The sequence below is a fragment of the Arvicola amphibius genome, chromosome 11 (genome assembly GCF_903992535.2).
Source record: "Arvicola amphibius chromosome 11, mArvAmp1.2, whole genome shotgun sequence".
In the NCBI taxonomy this organism is placed as follows: domain Eukaryota; kingdom Metazoa; phylum Chordata; class Mammalia; order Rodentia; family Cricetidae; genus Arvicola; species Arvicola amphibius.
In genome coordinates, this window is record NC_052057.2 from 111,037,606 (window position 1) to 111,064,120 (window position 26,515).

At 39.3% G+C, this 26,515-nt stretch overlaps 1 protein-coding gene across 2 annotated transcripts in view; it reads right to left on the bottom strand.

Moving 5' to 3' along the window:
- Rb1cc1 (RB1 inducible coiled-coil 1) overlaps window positions 1-26,231 on the bottom strand; it is a 63,549-nt gene extending 37,318 nt beyond the window's left edge. For both annotated transcript variants that reach the window (XM_038347244.1, XM_038347243.1), the window contains exons 1-3: window positions 25,910-26,231; window positions 2,317-2,424; window positions 1,215-1,335 (exon numbers count right to left, since the gene is read on the bottom strand). In XM_038347244.1, coding sequence (XP_038203172.1) covers window positions 1,215-1,285 — 71 coding nt within the window. In that variant the 5' untranslated portion in view covers window positions 1,286-1,335; window positions 2,317-2,424; window positions 25,910-26,231. The remainder of the gene's footprint in view (window positions 1-1,214; window positions 1,336-2,316; window positions 2,425-25,909) is intronic.
- Between the last annotated feature and the right edge of the window lie 284 nt (window positions 26,232-26,515).

Sequence of the window (26,515 nt, forward strand, 5' to 3'; positions counted from 1 at the left end):
ATGAACTCATTGACACATGCATGTATACACATAAATACACACAGTAAGAAATAAAATGCAACACAGTTTTGGGGTTTGTTCGGGGTATTTTGTTGTTGGTTTTTTTTTTTTTAAATTCTTGTTTTTGTTTTGGCTTTTTGAGACAGGGTTTCCCTGTGTAGCTTTGGAGCCTGTCTAGGACCTCTTTCTGTAAACCAGGTTGGTCTCATTGCCTCCCAAGTGTTGGGATTGATGGCATGTGACACCACCGCCTGGCACAACACAAAGTTTTAAAACACACAAATTACTGAAAACTGCAAAGAGATGCATATTGCTCTAATAAACTTTCAGTTTGGAATTGCCTTTTGTTCATTATAACTACTAATATAGTCACGAAAATGTCACAAAGCACAATTTAAGAACACTGAGCCTATCACTTCAGAATGCTAACAACTGTGCATGATGTGTAAGGAAAATCCTTGAGATATGCTGGAAGGCCACTGGCGCTTTTTGGTTTTTTTTTGTTTTTGTTTTTGTTTTTGTTTAAGATAAGATCTCATTGGGTCTCTTTGGCTGATGTGGAATGCAGATATCTGCCGATCTCCAGGGTCAACTGCTGGGGCAAAAAGTGTGTTCACCATGTCCAGTTGGTGAGTTTCAGTACAGATTGGTTACAAAGAAAATTTTTCTTTTTTGTGTGTGTATTTGTGTGTATTGGGCATTGCACATGTGCCCGTTGCCTGTAGAGGTCGAAGAGACCACTGGAATCCTGTAAGTGGATCTACTGCTATGAGTGCTGAGACTGAACCTAGCTCTCTTCAAGAACGCACGCTCTTAGCCACTAAGCCAACTCTCTAGCTGTTTTAGTAGGTTTCTTTTTAAATGTTTGTATGTATACGCACAGGTGTTGGGTATATATGCACATGCACAGGAAGTTACAATTTCATGCTATCCACAGGAAGATGATTTACCTCCTTGGAAACAGCATCTCTTACTGTCTTGCATTAGGCTAAACTGTCTAACCAGTGAGTCCCACGGGACTTCCAAAACTGTGATAACAACCACACACCGTGACAGCTGACCTTCCTATGTGGGCTCTGGGCATTAAAGTCATGTTGTGCTTGCAAGGTAGGCATTCTTATTGACTGTGCCATCCCTACACCGCAATAGGATATTTTGTTCAATTATGGTATGAATTCGGACGAAAAACCAGAGAGAAGTGAAACAGAACTCACGTCTGCACAGTTAGCTCAGTGTCAAATGTCAGAGTGGTCCCAGTGTTAACCAGAAACACATATAACTTCATGATGATCTTTCTGGAGTCTGTGAGCCGTACCTCACACTCTGGTGCACTTCCTAAGTGGAAAAAATAAGAGTAAGTTCAAACACTTTCATCACTACAATAGAACAATATTACTATACAACAAAAATTTAAAATGTACGTTGATTTTCAGAAGTGAATTGGACAAAGCAGTCAACTCAATTTTTTTTAATGAGACTAGTGAAAAGCCTAACATTTCTACATTGCACAGTTGGCTTGTTTGCATGAGGAAAAAGCCCATCACTAGAAAAACAATGTGTATTAATTTTCCTTGCTTTCTATATTCAGAATAAAAAATTTGGGCGCCTAGAGGTGCAGTTCAACAGAGTAATTGACATGTATGCAAAAGGTCTAGATTTAATTCATTATTGAAGACTGAAATGATAGAGTGTGTGTGTGTGTGTGTGTGTGTGTGTGTGTGTGTGTGTGTGTGTGTGTGTAGAGTGGGGGTTATATACTTGTAATCCCAGCAATCAGGAGGCTAAGGCAAAAAGATGGCTTTGTATTCAAAGCCAGCCTCGGATACAAATTAAGTTCCAGACCAACCTAGGAAGCAGTGATTCTGATCTCAAAACAAATTAACACTTAACCCCCAAAGGCACTGCTCATTATTTTTCCTATTTCAATGTGTAAATAAAAACTAGAATTAGCCATTACTAGGCTAGGAAGATGGCTCATCAGGTAAAGACACTTTCAGCTTAAGCAACAGGATCTGAATTCAAATCCCAAGCACCTATAATAAATATCAAGGGAGGGGCTGGAGAGATGGCTCAGAGGTTAAGAGTACTGGCTGATCTTCCAGAGGCCCTGAGTTCAATTCCCAGCAACCACATGGTGGCTCACAACCATCTGTAATATGATCTGGTGCCCTCTTCTGGCCTGCATGCATACAAGGGGGCTTAACATTGTGTATACAATAAATAAATACATCTTTAAAAAAATTAAATAAAATAAATATCAAGGGAGTTCATGGGCAAGCGAGTGGATCAAAACTGCAGTGAAGGTGTGTGACTTACCCTGCTTCCGTGAAGAATATCACTGCTTTTCTTAAAAGATTACGAATGGTTTATATGGGCTTGCTTGATATTGGCAACTGAGTGGCACTACTGGTGAACCTCAGAGAACTGGAAAAGACAAATTTCAGAGTCACTATAGAGAAATAATTCAATGACAAAACAACATGCAGTTAAGCATTCTCTTCCTTTAAAGCTGCCAATTACAGTACTTTTCTACCTGGTCCAGAACCTCGGTACATGTTCTCACCTGCATATTCACTGAATGCATAGCACAACTAGGATACAGACCCATAAAGACAAACAACTGCTATTTCTACAGCCATTTTTCACACTTTAAATATAATGATCAGACAGGCATGGTTACAGGAGGAGGATCAGGAATCATTCAATATCATGTTGGGGTTCACTAAAGACAAAGTCAGAGGGGCTAGAGAGATGACTCAGTGGTTAAGAGCACTGACTGCTCTTCAAGAGGACCTGGGTTCAATTCTTAGCACCCACATGGCAGCTCACAATTGTCTGAAGATCTAGTTCCAGGGAATCTGATACCTTCACACCAGTGGACATAAAATAAAGTTAAATAAACCATGAAAGTATTGTCAGAGCAACAACTGCAAGGAAGAGCCCAGGCTGTAGAGTCAGATGGTTTTAGGTTGGGAATACCCCATAACTTTTTAAAGATCTTTTTCATTATTTAAGGTGTATTTGTGTATGTGTGCTCACATACTTGTATACATGCATGTAAAGGCAGGTGACCACTAAGGCTAAAGGCACTGGGATCCCACTGGAGCTGTACCTATAGGTATGGCAGCAGTGAGCCACTCAAAATGGGTGCTGGGAACCAACTCTGTATGAGTAGTACAAACTCCTGATGGACCCATCTCTTTATATACCCTCATTACTTTAAGACACTTATAAATATTATTGAACCATTTCAGTACCTAGTTTGGGCTAGATGGCTCCACAGTTACATAGACCACTTGTTGCCAAGCCTGTTTGTTGGTCGATGGTGGAAGAGAACCAGCTCCCTCAAATTATCCTGTGACCCCCACCACAGGAACTGTGGCATGCACATACCCACATTCATAAGAATAAAAATAGCAGGCAAGCTCCATAAAATAAGCCTGTTTTCTCGGGGACCCCCACGTCCTGGTTTTCATTAGTCAACACGTACCCTTCCACTGCCGTAAGATGCAAGCAAAGCCTATGGTTCTAATAAATAAAATATAAGAAAAGGTGACAGGATTAGGTCTGTGGTTATTAAAATTAAACCTTCCATCTTATAGTTGACTTCCTTATCAGCCTTGCTTGGCAAGTGGCCATATAGAGAGCTACACCTTTAAAAAGATGGCGGCTTGCTAACAAACAGCAAGAAGCCAGGAACTTCAGTCTGACAATTCTTAATGAATTGAATATTGACACTACATGACTCTGAACAGACCTTTTCCCAGCTGATCAACCTACAAGATACAATCCCTAGATACAATATTCAGGTTGCTTCAAATAAACAGGTTTATAGTAAGTTTTTACTCAGCAAGAGATAATTAATACAGTACAACCACCTCAGAGGGATGTTATGACTAAAGGAAAGAAAAAAATGTAAGAGAACAGTATGAAGCAGATAATAATGTGGGTCACCAATGTCTACTTGAAATGCGAGGCCTCCTTCCAGTGTAGACTGGAATGTGGCCACCCCTATGGCTGTGTGTAGATTCTAATACTGCTGACTACCAACTCTCAAACCTGGCCCAAGATTGAATATAAAATCCTTCTTTAAAAAACTTCTGAAACTCAACATTTCCAATTTATTTCATACTGTGCATATCTTCATCTGGCTATCTCCTAATTCACTTTGCTTTATTTTTTCATTTCTCTCTGCTTACTGAATCTGCATTTACCTAGTCTATCGCACGCTGTCCAGCGCTCCTACCAGGCAGACATTAGCACATCTATCCATTAATTCTAATACTTAAATAGTCACAGATTATGTACTCCTATTTACTGAGATAATTCAGTTTCTCCTTGTTTACAACAATCTTGATCTGGCTCTTATTTTTCATCTCTAGTATACCAGATCTTCACTGCCTTCAGAAACTCTGGTCTAAGTTTGTAGTAGTGTAGACTACAAACACTCAGGACCCAGAGCAGAGCATCAGAACTGCAAGTTACAAGGACTCCTAAGGCAGGCACATAGGTTCAAAGAAAAAAGAAGGACCCTAGCTGTAAATGCTAAGTAAGCCCAGGTTCTCCTACTATGTAATTGTTACTCTATCAGTTGACAGCAGCAGCCATCATTGTATATACTTCCATATTTTTTAAATAGGTTTTCAGGAGATAGTCCAGACTGCCCTCAAAGTCTTTATCCTTCTGTCTCGCATTTTCAATGTTGGGATTATAAGCAGGCTTTACTATGCCTAGTTTTCTATGCGTTTCCATAAATACTTTCATTTGCTCTTCAGAAAAACAATCCTATAAAGATGGTCATTGTTATTTTATGGTAAGAAGACTAAGGAGTTGATGTCATAAGTTAATGAGTGTTGGCTCAGAGTTACATAATCCAAGGCTTCCACTTTATTTTGCCTTCAATAATTATGGTACTATTAAAAACAGCAAACTCTCTATCTTCACCCTTCTAAGCTTAAATACAATACTGGTCAAATTCTTTGAAGCAGACAAGTTCCTAACTCTCATCTCTGAGTATTCAGGAGGGTAGTTTTCCCTGGTTACAATTTTCCCAGTCCCTGTGATTACTCATTCTACTCTGATTATCTTTCCTTCTGCCATACCTTCACATACACCCATTTTGATAGACAATCACATGATATTCATCACTTCATTAGTTATGCTATATATTCTATATACATTACAATGTTTCTCATGTATTCTTTACATTTATTAGAAAGGAAGCTTTTCAAAGTCAAGACTTGAACTTGGCCTGGCCCAACATAAACATGTAACTACCTACATACCTACCTGTTACAGACAAAGCAAAGCTAGAAGGGCTAAGCCATCTAAGTCTGAGAAAAGACTTTGGGCTTGCAAACTGTTGAGACTAAGAAAGACGATAAGGATCTTTGGAGTTGGAGTAAAGGCGTTTTTAATTAAGACACAGCCATGAGCATATGGGGTCAGAGAATGGAATGTGGGAATCTAAATGAGAAATGTCCCATAGGTTCACATATTTGAACATTCGGTCTCTGTTTGGTGGAACTATTTGGGGAGGTTATAGAACTTTTAGGAGGTGGAGCCTTGCTAGAGAAGTCCATTACTGGAAGAGGACTTTGAGAATCTATATCTCAAGAGCAAATTACAGGTTGCTCTTGAAAATATGATCTCAGCTTCTTGTTCCTCTATGTTTCATCATCATGATAGACTAATCCAAAATAAACACTTTCATATGTAAGTTTTTGGGAGGTATGGTATTTTATCACAGGCACAGAAAAGTTAACACATTAACATTGACTAAAATGTGATTATAGTAACATGTCTTTTGAGGGATGATGAAAAAAAGTAGGAATGGCAAATTGCTGTCTGCAAGTAACATACTTGGGTCTGTAACAACGAACAAAGTTTCATGTAGGCTATCACAGAATTAAGAAGTCCATCATGGGTCTCAGAATCATTTCCCTTCACTTAATCATTTTTATATTATTATAAATGCTTCATAATCAGCAATACTAATAATGCCAAACAAAGCATTACCCTAAAGATTACACTATATTTACTTATTACCCCTTAGGGTTTAATCTCACAATAAATACTTCTATATAGGATTATTTTTAACAGAAATATTTTGTTTCAGAAGTCAAACTCCTGTATCAAAACATGTAATTTTTGTTGGTTTCTTTGATGTTGAGAAATGGCCTCACTATGTAGTCCAAACTGGCCCTAAGTGTGGCTCAAGCTCCAAGTACTGGGATTACAGGCACACATCTCAATTCTAACTAAAAAATTCAACTTCATAGCTATCAGAGTATGCTATAAACTTGCTTTTACCCACTCATACTCCTCAGGCCATATATCTTGTTTATAAGGTTACAATATCTTTGCCAGTAACAGTTCACTACTTTATATTTACATGCCATATTTGGCTGCCAATAAGGTTGTTACTCATTAACAATTCTCTACTATATATACTCTAAAAGGCAGAGTATAACACTGCAGTGATAATCTCTAAACTACTATAAACTTCAATCACCAGAAAAAATACACACACACACACACACATACACACACACATACACACACACTCCATTATATAGGGCCATCTTACTTAAAGGTTAGGCAAGGCCACACACACACACACCTCATATTTTATACATATAGGTGCTCAAGTTGAGCACCTAACGATATGTTGAGAAGCAACCCCTAATCTACTCAGATATGGAAGCCTATGGTTTCATCCACTGTTTTACAGATACAAGATTGGCACTTTGAGTAGGCTGATGTGGGATGACTGCTGTGAATTGCAAGACTGGCAGCTTTACTGAGAAGTTCCCTTTTGAATCTACACCCTCATTCTTTATATACCCATTAACTGAAGGTAACAAAGTTCCACCCAAGAGCAAGGAGAAACCAAGTCACATAATATGGCTCCACCCTTATCTGTAGTCTAAAAAATGTCAGTATATGGGTTTTGGCCACAAACGCTTTTTAATTTTCTACACATCCAAAAATGCAATACATAAAGTTAACAATCATTACTCTCACCAAGAGACTGTTAATTAAAATCACTATACTAAACAGATATATATACACTGCCTCATTTATCACAACACGTAACACAGTATTATTCTTGTTTCTATTTGCAAATGAAAAAAGATTCAGAAGTTACATAGCCTGCTTAGAGTTAGAAATGCAGAAAATAAAAATCCCAGGGGCCGAGTTCAAGTTTTCTATATAATTTCAGTTAAAAAATAGCAGCCAGAACTGGAAAAACTGGCACACACTTGCGATGCCTGCACTGTAAGATCCCATGTTCAATATCTAAAGCTATTAAAATTAACAAATAAAAAACAACAACAAAAACACAAAACAAACTCAACATTTTCGGGGGGCAGAACTATGGAATGCATAAAGAAGTAAAAGGGCGGGGCTAGAAATGTAGTTCAGCAGCAGGGTACTTGCTCAAGGTCCTGCTCCAACCACGGGAAGATGGGGCATGATTATTTTGAAAATGATAGTATCCACAGGGAATAATCCTTTCCAGGGTATGTATTTCTCGCAGCATCAAAAAAGCAAGGCAGCAAAAACAACTTTAGCATCCACAGCACCCACTGCTGTGAAGAACCAATCTCATCTGAAAAGAGATCTGATCTATCCTCAACATCTATCAAATCATCTCCAAGTTCCTGGGATTTCACACCAAATGGGCTTCAAGTAACCAGTGTTTCTAAAGGAAATGAGACTTTGTGACACCAGAAGACAGCCAAAAAGAGACTCAGCCCCAATCCTTTCCGGATTCTACTATCTGCTTATCTTCCCTGATTTGAAAAGGAGGGAAAAAAATTTCAGGGCAGCAAGTAAATCTCAGGAGCTGCCTGGAGGGGGAAGACAAAGGAAAGAAAAAGGTCATGCCATTTAAACTAAGTTAGTGTGATGGTCAGTCACATGGCAGATTAGCAATTATAGAACAGGGTAGCAAGTTTTAGAATAGTGTTAAAATGATAGGAAATGCATGCTTAAAACACACAGAAAGAAGAGAGGGGAAAGTTTTCTGAGTAATGCAGAAAAGTGAGCAGGCAGACTTCTGAAGTTTCTGGGCCATATCTCTGTAAGCAAAGCCTGATTTTTAACTTGCATCTTTTGATACAGTAAAAGTTGCAAATACATATAGTGTTCTTTTAGTTTGTGAGCTATTCATAGAAGTGGGGATAGTATTCATTAGAAGCTGTTTGTCTGTTGATGTAAATCGAGGGTATGTGAATCACCCACCATGTTTTCAGTTAGTCTCCACAGAAAAGACTTTCAGAGACTTTTCTAGCTAGAAAATTTTCTGGGTAACCTCACTGAACATTCACATGGTGGTTTCTAAATGGGCTATTAAAAGGGGTTGAATCTATCTAAAGCAGAGCAGAAAATGTACCAATCATATATGTTTAGAACATCTTAGTGCACCATGGGGCAAGAAAAACTAGTACAGCCATGCTAAAATGGCAAAGAAGTCAACATTACAATGACTTTCATTGGCACAGTCTAATCATTAAAAAAAATTACAAAAACTGAATAGCCTCAAATCCATAAGAACTCATCTGTGTCTAACAATACCTTAGGAAACAAGCAAGCAAGTGATGGAGGGTCATCTGTCTATGTGTTACTCTCATTGGTTAATTAATAAAGAAAACTGCTTGGCCTGATAGGTCAAAACATAGGTAGGCAGGGAAGACAGAACAGAATGCTGGAAGGAAGATGGCAGTGAGGCAGACGCCTCAGGCAGATGCCATAGCTCTCCTCTCTGAGATGGATGCAGGTTAGGATATTCCCGGTAAGCCACCACCTCGTGGTGTTACACACATTAATAGAAATGGGTTAATCAAGATGTGAGAGTTAGCCAAGAAGAGGCTGAAACTAATGGGCCAGGCAGTGTTTAAATGAATACAATTTGTGTGTTGTTATTTCGGGTATAAAGCTAGCCATGCAGGAGCCAGGTGGGAACACAGCCCACCACTCCACACAACAAGCAAGTAAGCAAACAAACAAAAACTCTGAGACAAGAGAGGTAGCTAAGCAACAAGTAAAGGCACCTACCACCAAACGTGAAAACCTAAGATCAATCCCAGTATCCACATGTTGGAGAGAATAGATTTGAGAGATCAAGTTGTCCTCTGACATTAGGATGTGTGTGCTATGACCATATATACAAAATCAATACATGTAATTTAAAAATCAAACAACTTGGTGAACTGGTTTCAGAACTCATTATAAAAACTAGAGAAAGAAACATTAAGCAGCTGATAACCACAAAACACATCGAAAAGCAGCAACAACAGTGCAGATGAAACACAGGGATGGTCATTTCAAACTGAAATAACACATCTATACATCAACAGATCTTACAACATGGTTCAATGCCTGGAACAATGTAAAGGTAGGCGAGAACCAACTCCAAAGTTGTCCTTTGACTTCTACATGTACTGTAAATGCAATAACATGCAAATTAATAGAAACAATCAGGAAAATGTTGACAGATACTTCTGATGGGTAAAGAAGGCTGAGAGATGACCACAGAGATTACTTGGCACTCACTCTAAGCATAACATGCTAATATAAACATTTCATATGATTTAACTGGATAGTTATCGATAGTTTCTGGCTTAGTCCACAAAATAAAGATTTCACACCTATGAGCAATACAGTAAATGCAGAATAGAAAATAGGCTTGTAAGAAAACAATTAGCTGAACATAGAATGATAACCATTCCCTAGAACATCAACTTACTTTCTTCAACAAGTTATTTCCTCAGAAAGGGAAGCTTATAATAAGTTAAAATAAATTAAAAAATAATGCATGTATAGACCTGTTGGGGGGGGATGAAATAATCAAAGCAACTAATAAAAGCCAAATTTTAGATAAATACAGAAATTTAATCCTGAGCTAGAAATTAAAAATTTTCAAGCTGGAAGTTTGACACTATGAAATGCATGTCCTGTGTGCATGCATAGTTTGATTTCCAGCACAAACCTCCATTATCCAAAAAATATTTAAAATTTTGTGAGAGTGGAGACTAGAGAGGGGTTGCTCAGGGTTCTCCTACTGATGTTCTTCCAGGAGACCTGAGCTCAGTTCCCAGCACTACATTGGGTAGTGGCCCCTAACTCAAGCTCACAAGGAATCATCTGCCTCTGAACTCCACAGTCACCAGTACGCTTACCTGACACACATATAATTAATAATATTTATAAACCCACTTTTGTTTGGTTGATAATGGCTGGCATTGTAGTTAGGACAAAATAAGCTTCAAAAAACTAATGTGTAAGATGATATTTGATTTAAACTATTAGTCTAATGAAAACAATTGATTAAAAAAAACCAAGAAGCCGGGTGGTGGTGGCGCACGCCTTTAATCCCAGCACTCAGGAGGCAGAGGCAGGTGGATCTCTGTGAGTTCAAGACCAGCCTGGTCTACAAGAGCTAGTTCCAGGACAGGCTCCAAAGCTACAGAGAAACCCTGTCTCGAAAAACCAAAAAAAAAAAAAAAAAAAAAACAAGAAAGATTAGCAGAAATGAATTTTGTTCATGAAAGGTAGATAAATTTAATGTTGAATGGTACACCAACAAGGCAGAAGGATACAGAAGGCTCACTAAATATTCTAGCTTTGTATATTTTAAAATTTCCCAAAAACATAAAAAAAACAATTTTTAGTAATTTTCATCATTCATAATGAAGATACGAATAATTATAACCTTTCTAGAAAAGAATTGGTATCTGTGAGGGTAAGCAAAGATTTTATAAATTCAAATCTTACTTAATTCAGTAATACTACTAGAAAACCCACCCCTTTTCCTTTAAAACTGCATCAATAGAATTACCAGGTTTAACAAACAAAAAACCAAGAAAAACCTGCAAATCCAAGAAGCCTACAAAGCCAGATATTGCACCATCATTTGAACACACCATGAGCACAGATACCCATGCAGTTCAATAAAGACCCATGTTAAGAAAATCGTGGACAGGCAAGTGGGTACTTGCCTTTAATCTCAGCAAATTCTCTTAAAATTCAAGGTCAATCTGGTCTACTTAGTAAGTCCAAAACATCTAGGCATACACACTCTGTCTCAATCCCTCTCTGCAAAATAAAACAATTTGTTTAAAGTATTTAAGATAGTTTACTATTATAATTAATAAACCTGTGGTTATTCATTTCCTAGTGTAGATACTGTAAGAAAACATGGGATAGTGATTAGTAAGGCTAATAATGCTGTAACGGAACAATACACAGAACACAAGTACAGACACGTGACGACTCGTGCCCATAATCTCAACACTGGGCAGACTGAACCAGGAGGACTATGCTAAGCTCCAGGCCAGCCTTAGACAATCTTGGTCTCCTGCCATCTCCCAATAAATAACACAATCACAGATGGGCAGTGAAAATGTTGAGGAGCTGTTTAGAGGGAAAACAACGCAAAAATGACAAGTATCTCAAAGTACTGGATTAGCAACAGCTTCTATTGGAACATATTTCTTGTTATGTTTACATTTTTTGTTGTCTGAGACAGGGTCTGACCTTGAACTTGTGATCTGTCCCAGTCTCAGCCTGAGGAATGTTAAAATTACAGAAAAGTGCCACTGTGCCTGTCACCTCCCTGGCTATAATTTGTCCCAGAAAGACACAAAAACAACTGACTTAGGCTAAGGGTAACATATCCCTCTTCTGTCATCCCAGGCTGGACGATGAGGAAAGTATTTTGACTTCCAGCCCTCTTCTCAAATTTAGATAATATATCCCTTGTAGTGCCAAATAAGAAAAAGGGAAGGCAGAAGTCTAGCGGAAACAAGGTGGGAACTGAAGGAAGCTACTGAGACATAGTGTGGGTATACTAGGCACAGTGGTTTATTGTCAGGTTTTTGTTTCTTGTTTCTGAAAAATACAATATTTGCAACATAAAAGCAAAGTTTATTAACAATTCCAGGTTCCTACCTACAGGACAAAAAAATGGTATCGGTGAGGTAGGGCAATAGTGCAAGCACAAGCAAGCACATGCAAACTCACAATAAGTATGCAAAATTGGCCCAAAAGCATAGACTAAAGACTTGTGCTCCTAGCCAATCACAATACACTAGTAGTGATAGCCAGTTTCAAAAAGGACCAACCAGAAACGTTCCTGCAGCCATGTAATTTCCCTAAGCCCATAAAAAAAAAAAAACGCCTGACCATTTTACAATAAAGAGCTTCTGCAAGGGAATCTGAGTCTGTGTCTTAGTCTCTGGGTCTTCTCACCCTCCGTCTACCCACCCCCCAGCAAAGATCGCATAACAGACAGCAGCAACAAGCATGCAAAAACTCCTTAGAGGGAGTTGTTTTCATCAATAAATTGGCTTGTCTATTTACTTGTTTTTTTAAAAGAGCTAAAAGAATGATTTCTCAAAAGCAAACTCATCTCCTAAAAGCATACAGGAAAGAACTGGGTCTACATGAGCTGGTACAGTGTCTGTACTTTATGTACATATATTAAATATGTACTACATAATACCCTGCTATTCATAATAAAAACAATTCTTTCCCACACTTAACTTGCTATGGGCCAATGGTCTTTTATTTTGTCACTTGTATTATTTTTAATAAAATGATGATTGGACAGTAGCCAGGTAGGAAGTATAGGTGGGGTGACCAGGCAGGAAGTAGAGGCAGGGCAACGAGAATTCTGGGAAGAGATAAGTTTCAGTCTGCAATCAGACCCAGCCATAAACAAAGCAAGAAAGCAAGATGTGACTGCCTCGCCGAAAAAGGTACCAAGCCAAGTGACTAACACAGACAAGAATTATGGGCTAATATAAGTTATAAGAGCTAATAAGAAGCCTGAGATACTAGGCCAATCAGTTTATAATTAATGTAGACATCTGTGTGATTTATTTGGGACTAAATGGCTGTGGGACCTGGTGGGACAGAAACCTCTGGCAACACTTACTGGCCATCTTTACTCATGCTAATGTACAGAACACACTAATAAAAGCCAGGTGTGGTGATACTATCTTTAATCATAGCACAGGCAGGTTTGAGGACAGCTTTGAGGTCTACATAGTAAGAGAGCAATTTCAAGTTAGCTAGGACTACACAGGAAAACCCCATTTCAAAATAAACATCTTTTAATTCTTTAAAATGGATCTTACAAGTTTTTTTTCCCTGTAAGATCTCAAGGAGAATCAACATGTTCTTAAATCATGTATCAGCTCTTAGCAAACCATATGTAGCCAATCCATGAACATAAGCAGAAATACAAATAATATCTAGTAATGCCTAATACAAAAGTGCTGTCACCACCTTGTATCCAAGGCAGCATATAAACAATACACTTTACTAAAAGCATGTAAAATGGTAGTCACTGAAAGAAAAATACCAGCTTCCTAGCAAGTACATATGTACAGAAACGTAGAAATCAAACTTCCACTGTGCATCAACACCCAACCAACCAACGTAAGCGTTATTCAAGATTCTCTTAATCTCAAGTAATACCCAGTCTTCTAGTTTAAAAAAAATCAGAAAGAAAATAAAAAAAAAAATTATTCTCACTGGTTGGTATCTGGTACCTACTCAAGAGTCAACAAGGCAAAGTACATGTATTCTCAAGTCAGCCATAGGGAAGTAGATAGACAAAACTCAAGACTATCTGACTGAAGGGGTTTACCATCTTTGGTTTAAAAAGGAATATGGGAGGTCAGTTCTACAGCAGTAATACTGTGAGGGGACTGCTGTATAAGTAATCAAGATTACTCAGCTTCTGCCACTGTCATTCTCTTCCATCATAGAACCTCTTCCTAAAGCTGCCATTTCTACAGACCCCTTCTCTCTACCTTGGTGCTCATACTACTGACTCTTTTAAAAATATCTCTGGGCTGGGTATGTAATATAGTGGTAGATAGTTCATCTAATATGTTCAAGGTCTTGAGTTCACACTCCAGCACAAGAGACAAGCTGTCTCTATCTCAACCCGAAGCCTGGATGCTATTTTTTTGGTGGCCATGACACAGCTTTAGAACACCACAGTTGTGTCTGGAAATGGAAAGGTTTCATTTCATTTCATTCTCTCCACCCCACAGTTTAGACTAGACACAGTACGGCAAATATAAAATTCTGTGCAAACAAAATAAAAGTTTGTCATCTAAATTCACGTACATTTAGTAGGCAGGAAATGAAGCTTATTAGTGGAATACTTGCTTAGCATGCACAAGGCCCTTGGGCAAGTTTCAATTCTTAAAAAATTTACTTATTGTGTTTAATATTGTCTTAGTAAAACTTTACAAAGCTCAATTTGGTATTCTAACTCAAAGTTTTAAAAATCACTGAGATGGTTCTTCTCCAGCTTGTCCCTGAAGTAAATAGCTTTATTAATAGGTTCTGGGGAGGAAGAAAGAAACTTATCAATACACTGCTATGGAATAATCCTTTTGTACACTGTGAAGCTTTGAAAAGGGGGGGGGGTGGAATATTCCTATACAACACTGTGTGAATATATGCTGCTGTGATTGATTTAATAAAGAAGCTGACTGGCCAATAGCTGAACAGGATAAAGCTAGGAAGGAAAGACAAGCTGAAAATGATGGGGAAAAGATGGAGTCAGGAGTCACGAGCAGACAGAGAAAAGTGAGATGGGCATGGTGTACTGAGAAAAGGTACCAACCCACATGGCAAAACATAGATAATATGTATTAATTTAAAATGCAAGCATTAGCTAGTTAGTAACAAGCCTGAGCTATTGGTCAAGCACTTATTATTTATATTAATTCTGTGTCAGATATTTGGGAGTGGCTTGTGGAACAGAAATTTACACCTACAATACACAATCTGTTAAATTTCTATTTTTTTAAAAATTAAATTTCTAACTCTCAGTATATAAATGGGGATGCTAATAATGTCTACTTCACATAGATATTATAGAAGAAAGTCAAGTTTTAGTAAAAGATTTTGTACAATACCAACTTCACAGTAACTATTCCAAAAATGTTATCTAGAGATAAAAATTGACTGTTCTAACATAAAAACTCACCCCCAAAGCACCTGCTGACTCCACTCTTACTAGAAGTCTTACAATAGACAAAGTAGAGTTAAAAAAATAACTGAGAGGCTAGGGATGTGCCTCACTGTTAAAGAGTCCTTGCTTAACAGGCACAAGTCGCAAGGTTCAACGTCTAGCACTACAAAAAATGAGAGTACATCCAGGTAGCTAATTTTTGGAAACTTCTTTATTAGCCAATGTATTACAAGACATGTAAACTTTTAAAAATCTACTTGGTTGCCTATCATGTGATTAAGTACTTCTTCCCTGAGCCCATAACTAAAAGTCATTAAGTCTCCTGTCTTCCATTCTATTTTTGTCTAGTCTCATATACCTGAACCTGACAATATGATAGCAGGAAAGCGTGGGTCCTGTTTTAATGCCATACTTCTCAAAACCAAAACAAATTTCATTAAATTTACTCAGACACGGAAGCACATATATTTAGATGGACATTCCACCAGTACCACCATGGCTTCCTACATGGCATTTAAATTGATAAGAGGAATAATCCCTGATTCTTCATGTCATTCTATGCTTCTGTTTTATAGCCAAGAACTCACGAACATTCTGGTAATCTTTGCAGTCAATATTCTGTTTCACAGCCACTTACAGGCCAAACTTCAGGTTCTAACAGTTATATTTGTAGCCCAGAGTAATGCCCTGCTATACCTTGTTTTGTTAGGGTGTTTTGTTTTGCCAAATACTTTCTTTCCATGGCACAAACTGTGTAACAAATGACAGTAGAAAATTGTCAAACTTTTTTTGAATGTTTGAAACCAGGTCTTACCTGTAGCACAGGTAGCCTCAAACTCACAATCTTCTGTGCCTCTACCTTTCTAAGTGGTAGGATAAAAGATGATAGTCAACACATTTGGGTAATACTGTCCTTTAGATACTACAGTAACACCGAACACACATGATGTCAATGATTTTTGAAGCATAAATGATGTGAGGACTAAATATCTAAACTATGTAATAAAAAACTCAAATGGCTCAAAGAGAATTCATACGATACTATTTGTCAAAATAAGATGATCCAAAGTTGAACTGTCTGTTTAAAGTGGACATGGTGGCATATGTCTGTAATCTCAGTACCCAAGAAGCAGCAGGTACAGGAAGACAGTTAAACATTTGTTCCAGGCCTGTTAGAATTACAGATACTAATTTCAAAATAAAAATATTTTTTAAAGTATCAATGGAGAGATGGCTCAGCAGGTTAGAACACTAGCTACTCTTGTTGAAGGCCTGTGTTTGATTTCCAGCATCCAAGAGGCTCATAACCATCTGTAACCCCAGTTCCAATGCCCTCTTCTGGCCTTCAAGGAGAGCAGACACTCACTTAGGTGGCTAGTGCACAGACATACAAGCAGGCAAAATACCCTTATACATTAAAAAACAAGAGCAAAAACAAAAGAACTAAGTAACCCAATACATATATAATTACAGTCCTGACTTAGTATCCTACCTAGTTTTTCCAAGTCTGTGTTTTTGCAAAAGTCAAGAGATACATGAGTTCACTCCACCAATGTTCTAAAAACTGCTACATCATCAGACTATTCATAAAACCCAATCTTCACAGTCATTCAACAAATTTAATCTTTTTTTGTTTGTAGTGCCAAAGTTTGATATTAAGTATCTTTTAAGCCGGGCGGTGGTGGCGCACGCCTTTAATCCCAGCACTCGGGAGGCAGAGGCAGGCGGATCTCTGTGAGTTCAAGACCAGCCTGGTCTACAAGAGCTAGTTCCAGGACAGGCTCCAAAGCTACAGAGAAACCCTGTCTCGAAAAACCAAAAAAAAAAAAAAAAACAAAAAGTATCTTTTAAAATCTCAATATATAAAATGACCTAATATCAAGAAGGGAGGTATGCAAATGCTACAGTAAAAAGAACAGTCAAAAATTCATACAATGAAGGCATAACTAAACAAAATTTAAAAATGGCAATTGTCTGCCTCCTGCTTGTGGACCAGAATGTAAGCTCTAGTGCCATGCTTGCCTGCCAATTGTCATGCTCTCTGTCACGATGATCAGAGTCACCCTCTCAGACTGTCAGCCCGCAAGAAACTCGTTCTTCTATTAAAAAAAAACCTGCATATATAAAATCAAGTTCAAAATAAAAACTAAGTTTACCCTAATTGAGCACATTACTAAAACTTCAGCTTACAAAGCTAACTGCTTAAACAATTCTAGGCTAGTAAGATGGCTCAGAAGGTAAAGCACCTGCAACCACACATATAGGAGCTCAGCACCCGACCCCACGGTAAGAGAGAAAGATCTAACTCTCCTCTGACCTCCACGCAGTACCTCTACACACAATAAATAAACAAACAAAAGAACTAAGATCTAGTGCTCTTATCAACTTATAACTTTGGGATTGTTAATTATGTACATTTGCCCTTATGTAAACTTTTAAACTTCATGATATTCTTATATGATCTAAATTTGCTTGTTGCATTTAATTTTCAGTATTAGCATAAAAATTGACTGTGGCTATGGTAAATATTTTTCCAACTTTAGAATTTTGTTGAAAACATGAGTCAAGATCCCTTCTGCGAAAAATGTACTTCAATAACTATCTCCCTGCTCTCCTTTCACTGTATGGGTGCGTTTTCAACTCATCCGATTTTTAAATTTTCACTCATTGTATGGTGTTTGAGGCAGTGTTTAGATGAGTAACAACACACAAACAGAAAGTAATGTCTGTTTTAAACAAGTCATCTGGTAAAACAGAAAGCTTAAAAAATTGACTGTGGGTTTATGCACAACATTACAAATACGGTCATGTTTTTTCCTTTATTCTTGGGGAACTGATCCCATGGATACCCAAATTATTATAACTAAATCTGCAGTAGCAAGTCCTTATCTAAACGTTGTAGTGTTTACCTGACACACAGGCTATGCATTTTAATCTACTACAGTGTCTAAATGTCTGTAAATACTTGTTAGAGTGAATTGCTGAGGGAATCATAACTAGAAAGTCTGTACATGTATGTACAGTAATTGCAATTATATGCCTACACTTTCTGAGGCTCGCAACTATGGGTACTCTCAGTACTCCTGCCTGGGCCTGAGTTCTGGGAGTTCAAGTATGTATCATCATACCTACTCACAATATCTTAAGACTTATTTTTATTTTATGTGTATAAGTGTTTTGCTTGCACGTATGTGAGTGCATCACATTCAAGCCTGGTGCCTGTAAAGGCAGCTGTGTCGGATGCCCTGTAATTGGAATCAGAGATGATGTGAGCCTCATATGGGTACGAGGGATCAAACCTGGGTCCTCTGAATACGTACCAAGTGTTCTTACTGATGAGCCATCTTTTCATCACCCCAGACTCCCAACTCCTATTATTTTTTGACTACGTGTCTAAGTATTGTTATTAGTTTCTGTCCAATAAGACAAAACAGTACATTTCATTGGGACAACACTTGAGAGAAATATCAAAACATGTCAGTCATACTCAAACTTAACTAGTATAAGAGCTAGTAGGACAAGCTTAAGTTAAAGCAGAGCTTTCATGATTTTCATAACAAGTCTGTGTCATTATTTGAGCTGGTGGCCCAAAGAAAAAATCCATCTACATCATGATGTAGCACCTGTATGACCTAAATACCCTGAAGTATAGGAATAACCTCAACTGTATAGCCAAACCATGTCAAAACAAAGACAGTAAGGAAAATAAACTCTGGCTGGACATACTAAACTAAGAAATAGTAGCTAAGATGGTGACAAGACCATTTTTAGCATTCACAATGCCACTAAAGATGGAAATGACTTATTCTATGTTGAAAAGGTAATAAACAGTTCACATAATTGCTCTCTTGCTGTTCCTTTTTCCTTCCTACTTTTTTTCTTTCTCCTCCCTTTCTCTTCCCTTTTTGTCCTGAGACAAAAAGGAATTACATGTAGCCCAAGTAGCCTAAAACTTCCTAGGTAGCAGAAGTTGATCTGTCTCTGATGTGGGCCACCCACCAAACCTGGCTCTACTAGCACATTTCTGGAAGGAATATAAGTTGGTGGAACTTTTAAGGAGACTTAACCGGCAATGTGTACTAAAAATATACAAACTAAGAATTGTTTCTCTGAGCCAGGTGATACTGCTCACACCTCTGATCCAGGTATTTGAGGGAGGTAGGCGGAATCTCTGAACTCAAGGCCAGCCAGGTTTACAGAGCAAATTCCATGACAACTAAGACTACAGAGAAATGCTGTCTTGGAAAAAAACAAAACAAAACAAGTTTGTTTTTAGATAGAGTTTCCGGTAACTCGGCGTAGCCTCAACATCAATTCTGATCCTTCACCTTCTCATGGTCTTCTGCTGTTTTCTTTTTGAGACAAGGTCTCTACATAGCCCTGGCTGTCTTGGAACTCACTATGTAGACCATATGCAGCCCTGGTCTATGTTGGTTCCCCTAAATGACACTTATATTTATTCCTCTAATTATTACCTATAGGGAGACAGAAGAATAACAACAGAAAACCTATATTAAGCCCTGTCCTACTCTGTGATCTTGACTGGCTTCATCTATCAATTTTCTTTCATTTAATTAAAAAAATAGAAAACATTTATTTCCCAAGATGGTTCTGAGGAGCTAAAGAACGATCTTCATGTATGTGACAGAATTGTGCAAACTCTTCGACATGTGTACAAAAACAACCTCAGTTAACGTTAATAACAAATTCAGACTCATCCTCAACTCAGAGAGAGTACTGACTGGTGCAAAATATTTCCAACTACAAATCCTACTGTTAAACATGTCAAAATTTCTTTTTCCATTTTTCTTTCCTGGTTGTAAGGATTGAACACAGTATCTGCTAAGGGATAGTTCTACCACTGGTAGGGATGGTTGGTAAAGTCAGGAATCTTAGCACTGGGACTCAGGTAAAGCACAGGAGTAAGCATGGGCCTCACAGGGGGTTGTTGATTTAGCTCAAAAAGGGGGTTAGTGATATAAAGAGATTGCCCTGTATGTGCACAGAGGAAGCCTAGGGCTCACTCTCCAACACAGGTATGGTAATGAGTATCCCAGTAATCCTAACAGTTGGAAAGGTGGATGCAAGATGACTATAACCTCACAGGTATCCTTATCTACATAGTAAACTTAAGGCAAAGCTGAGCTACATGAGACCCCACCTAAAACAAACCAACAAACAACAACAACAAACCAAAACCACATTAACTGCTGAGGTACATATCCATACCTGGCTAACAACTCCAAATTTTAATTTAATATTTTTCCTTTAAATCTTTCACTGATTTTCTTTTAGAATCTAACACCTAATCTTCCCTGGCATAACCTTTAGAGTTCGCAATTTTTTTTAACTTTCTGGTTCACTCCAATCCCCCTTCAATATTTCTAACAAATGTCATCAAATTCTGATTCTCAGTATCTTCTCCTATCTTATCTGAAGCTATCTTTTGTATGCTGTTACATCTAGCTAAGCACCCACCTGATACCCCTTACTTCCTTTATTTAGCTGGCACCCCCACTGCATGTGAACTTGACAATACTGACACATAATTAACCTGGAAAGATAGTGCTTGAAAAAAGACTTATTTCCATCCAGATTACCGGGACTCAGTAACTTCAACATTTGAGTTTATGATCTACACAAACTGAAATGATATATTTTAGAGCGTTGGTACAGTAGAGTTGGTAATAATGCACATCCGAATCCTTTACAGTACCCAAGAGTATAATAAAAATCACTAAAAGTGATGGATATTAAGCTTCAATATTAATAGCTTCAAAATTAACCCTATTTCCTTTTTCCGGGACTGTCAAAGGATCCCATACATAAAAAACAAAAAAACAAAAAGCCATACCAACACTTTAAACATTTTTCAGGCCAGGTAAAAATCCTTCCTCCACCAATCTCTGCTTATCTGAATTTTAAAGTCTAAGTACGGCCCTATTATCGCTGTCCCCAGCTCCAAGTGACACTCAGAATTATTTTCTCCTCAAGATACGGAACTCTAACTAGCTACATAAGCAATATGGATGAACTAAAGTAGGAGGGAAAAAAGGACAATTTGCTTCTCCTTAGATCCTTTGAATCTGTACGTGGCTATACATGAAGGGAAGAGCTGGATAGATGTCTTAGCAGTTAAGAACACTTGTTCTTTCAGAGGGCCCAGGTTCAATTCCCAGCTATATGGCAGCTCCTAACTCTACTACTCCAGTTCCAGGGTACCCGATGTCACATAAAATAATCTAAAATAATAAAAATTAAAAAATAAAAATGAGCTTACTATATTTATACAGAATATATGGATAATGCTTGACTTGTCTCTATATAAAGTAATCAGAAATCAACTAAAAAAATTATCTTGACTTGTCTGTCAGGCCTACTGTTGTAATCCCAGCATTGAGGACAGACAAGTAGTCAAATCTCCGAGTTGGAGGCCAGCCTGGTCCCCATAACAAGTTCCAGGCCAGCCAGAGCTACATAGTGTGAACTTACCTCAAAATTAATTTATTAAATGTCTAGCCTACTTTTCAACTGGAATAATTCTAATTTTCCTCTTGAAAAATCATCACTGTGTTGAGGCTGGAGAGATGGCTCAGAGGTTAAGAACACCGACTGTTCTTCCAGAGGTACTGAGTTTACTTTCCAGCAACCACATGACGGCTCACAGCCATTGTAATAAGAGCTGGTGCCTTCTTCTGGCCTGCAGAGATACATGCAGGCAGAACACTCCATAGATAATTAATAAATCTTTGAAAACAAAAAACAAAAACAAAGAAAAATCACTATGATGACAAACAAGGTCCAGTCTATCCTTACCACTAACTTTCTAAAATACTAAAACATCAGAACTAGCTTTCTTATATGGGGAAAGAAAGTGAGAAACCCCATACAAGAAACTTTGATCTTCAAAACTAAACACACTTATTAAAATCCAATACTAGGGTATAGGGTATGTATGATTTAAATAGGAATAGAAATAAAGTTGCTTTCAGGTTTAACAGACCACGAGAAATGAATGTTACCAAAGAAAGCAAACTGAAGGCCTCAGGAAGAAAAATTTTGAAATCATTTTGTCTCATTTCTAATTCTGCAAACTGCAATTATTACCAATTCTACCACACCGAGTCTTCACTGGTTCCTGCATCAATGAAAATAACATCCACCACCAAGAACAGATAGGTGACCCAGACCAAGAACTGGGGGTCAGCCTCTGCAAATCAGATGCACCGTCCCCCTATAATACCACTCCTTATCTGCCAAGAGTAAAAGAAAACGACAGGTATCTTCTTAACATTCTACAAAAGAAAACCTTTTCGTAAAGGTACATAGTGTTAAATGTGTGCCTTCTCTGACACAAGACAAGCATGCTCAGATAAACATCAAATGGGGGTAACAGATGAAAAGCTCGTGACCAAAACCAGAAAAGAAATACTTTTAAACCAGGAATGGAATTTGGGAGTATATCGAACGATTTATTCCTTCAGCATACAGAAGGCACATGGATATACAAAATAACTTGGTTTTCTAAAGCTGATGAGTTCTGGGCCAGCCATGGCTACATACTTAAGACTGTCTCCTTCCTCCTCTACACACATGCACACATGCGCGCACACACACATACACAATTATGTATGTGAACACACGTGCATGTACTCAAATAGAACAAAAGATGGTACTGAAACTCCCCTACAGGCAGTGTGAGTGCTGGGACTGAACTGGAGTCCCTTGCAGGAGTAAGTGCTCTTTACTGCTGATAAATTTCCAGCCCCCAAAATTTAAAGATTACATTTATTTATTTTGTGACTGCATTTCCCACAGTGCATGTGAAGATCATAGATCAAGTAATGATATTCAGTTCTTTCTTTCCACCATGACATACATGTCAGTGTACTTTGCCTGGACTGCATATACAGAAATCATTCCACAGCAGGACATTAATAGATTACTCATTACTTTATAAAATCCATGACTTTAGAGAAAAATTTCTAGTTGCTATTTTATTTACAGTGTATACTAAATATGAAACCCAAATTACCTATATAATACTGAAATAGCTTTACTCTATTAAACCAAGACTATAAACATAGGAAATTAAAAAAAACTTGCTCAAATGATATCTGCAGTCAAAGTCACCCAAACCCATACACAGAAATAACAGTATAGTACTGAATTATTATCTTGATATATATTCTGGGAAGTTACTAACCAATGTTTGTGTATAGATAGCGAAGGAAAAACTGATGTGGACAGTTTTAAATTAATAATAATATGAAAATAGATCACTGTTTTCATAATTACAAACCACCACTCCAGTCTGCTTCTCAAACACCTTTTCCCAGCAATTGATATTTGTCAATTTGCCTTCTTTAAAATGCCCACACACGAACACACACATACAAAACGTGTTACTATATTTCACTGGCGCATTACTGAATACAAGTGTACTATTGCATAGGTTCACTTTAAGGGCTGGACTCAAGTCCAAGTGCCCCTGACACTTGGCTCTACTCGCACTCCACTCTCTACCTTACACATGCAGGGCCCACATGCTCCACTTTATAAGGAGGGTTTACGTAAAGTTTCAATCCCACATAGACAGACTTTACAACCTTCCACTGGTTTCTTATTTTCCTTCTGAAAACTTATCAAAACTCCAAGGTGTGTCAGATGACAGCTCAAGCAAAGGGGACAAGAGCTGGAGGCCAATCTGAGCTACACACTTAATCTAAGGCGAGTAAGGATTAGAGTGAGACCCTTTCTCCAAACAAAACATTATAAAACTAAGATGTCTAGGGTGTTAAAGAAAAAGGAACTTATAAATATCACTTCTCTCCTCCCATGCTAATTCTACATTCCTTAAACTTGAGTCAATTTCTAATAGAGTCAATTATTTTATATGAACATCCAATTCTATTTCATAGCAGGACATGATAGCATACACCTGTAACACTAGCACTTAGGAGGTAGAGGCAGCAGAAAGACCAGAATTCAAAGACCAGCCTCAGTTGCACAGTGAGTACATGGCCAGCCTGGGCACTTGAGAACCTGCCTCTAAAGATATTCTTACGTTACTTTTATTCCTTAGTTCAATGGTCTCAATGTAGCAAGTATAAAGTGAATGAACTAATGGATATATGGAAAATGGAATAATGGAAAAATATTGTCAGATACTCCCTTGCATCTCCTGAAAGCACAGCAGGCTGCAGTGGCTTGAGTCTACCATCCCAGGACTAGAAGGCTGACACAGGTCTGCTGATGGAAGGTCAGAGCTAGTGTATGCTACATAGTAAGCTGTAAGCCAGCTGAGGCTACATTGTGAAACTCTTGTCTCTCAAAAAAAAAAAGTGTACATAGGGTTAGGGATAAACTGAAAAATAAAATTTTGCTAGCCTTTGATTTTTAATTGAGTATGGAGACCCGCCCGGCCTGGAATTCACTGTGTAAACCAAGCTGGCCTTAAACTCAGAGACCTGCCTGCCTCTTCCTCCCAAATGATAAGATTAAAGGTGTGCCCCCACCACACCCTGATGTTTGTCAAAGAGAACCAAACAGCTCTAGTCTCTGGGCAATGAAGGCTGACTGCTTTATTGTTTTCCCGGACTGCCAGTAACACCGGGAGAATCAGATCCAAAATACCTCACAGTTTAACTCAAAACAAACTAAGTTATTTTTAAAATGTGGCCCGTCCACTAACTAGTTACAGCAATAGATTAATCAATGGAAATAATACATTCTGTGCCTCGTGACACAGCTACCTAGATACCATTTTTGTTGTTTTTCTTTTTTCAAGACTTGGTCTCACTGTTTCCCAAAAGCACTGTAACTCACTATGTAACCCAAATCGCCTAAAGCTATCCTCCTGCCTCAGCCTCCCGGAATGCTGAGATAAATTTCGCAGCAAGATTCTAACCCTAGATTCTAGATAAAGTTTTAAGCACAGTTGTAAATGCTAAACACATGACAAAAATTAGCTAGAAAATGGTAGATCCATGCCATATTTTGTATTAACACTAAATAAAAGATATTCCCACACACAATAATAGCGGCCTATTTATAGATCCAATTATAAAAAAATCACCTATTGAAATTCAGTAACAACATTTGGTTAAGCACACATGCTTGTCTGCTTAGACTGCCTCTAAACTGCTAGCCTTGCAAGCCCTCAGATAAATAAGTCTCATCAGACTAAAGTTCTTTTACAGAAAATGCTAACCAAAATGGGCAAATGTTAACGGTTATAAAAGACATGACAACATCCCCACCCAACTGAATGTCTTACAGGGACTTTATCAATAAGTGAGTGCATGAGTGCTGTGGCACCAGGCCTATACAGTTTACAGAATGATCACATTCTAAGACTCATGACGGAAAGGGCAGAATTACGAAACCATAAACAGTCACCACCACACATCCACCAGCCTGTAGAGAAACTACAGACACAACGTTCGGAAGCTGTCATTTTTTTTTTTACCAAGTTTTGGAACCAGCATACACCCTCACCCCAAATTCATCAGTGGGGCGAGCGGAGGCTGAGTCATTCCGAGGAGTAACTTTACACCGATGCTCGCACTCCGGGGTCGGGACAAAGGCATCACCTCTGGGGTTCCACCCCTCAGTGCACTCCCGTTCGGCCGCGGTCCAAACCTTCTCGGGTTTCCAGAGCCCGACACACCGCTGCGCCGAGCCCAGGTGGCGGAGGCCGCGCGCTCCAGACCTCCGGCGGGCACGGGGCGCCCCGCCGCTCCCGCGGTGCTGTCAGCGGCCGGCGGATCCCACCGTCCCCGGTGAAGACCGGCGCGGCGACCCTGACAACCCAAGCCGACGACCGCTCCCACAATCCTGTCAGGGGCCAATCGGCCCTCCCCGAGCCCTCCACCAAATGGGGGCAGGGGCGGCACTCACCCGGCGGCAGTGCCTCCTCCGCCCGCGGCAGCAGCACAGCCGGAGGCCCCCGGCACCATCTTCTGCCGCCGCCCTGGCCTCGGCGGCGGCCACCAACCGCCCCAGCGGCGCCGCCAACCGACACAACCGTCGGCGCCCGGCCGCCGAGTGCCCGGCGCGGCCCGGAGGTTCGGCGATTGCGCGGTCGGCCGTAGCCGCTGCTCAGACCTCTTGACACCGCGCGGGACCGGAGTCAACCCGCCGAGGCACTGGGACCCAAGGCAGCCCGAGCTCGGTGACACCGGGTCGCGGCCGCCGCGGGGTTTGTTATTGTCAACTCGGCCCTTCCGCCGCAGAGCACGCCGGGAAACAGCCAGCCGGGGGAGGGGCGCTCCGGACGGCGGCGCCGCCAGGGCGTCTGCGCAGATCCGGAAGTCGCTGAGCAGCCGGGACGGGCGCGGTTCGGTCCGCCGGCGTCGCTGCCTGCCTGGCGGCTTGTCTGTTCTTCCCCGACACGGAGAGGTATTGCGATCCCCCAAGGTGAGCTCGACCTTCTGGGCGCGGCGGAGCGACCCCGGCAAAGCTGGAGCAGCCCCAGGCGAGGAACCGGAGGCGGAAGCGAGCGCT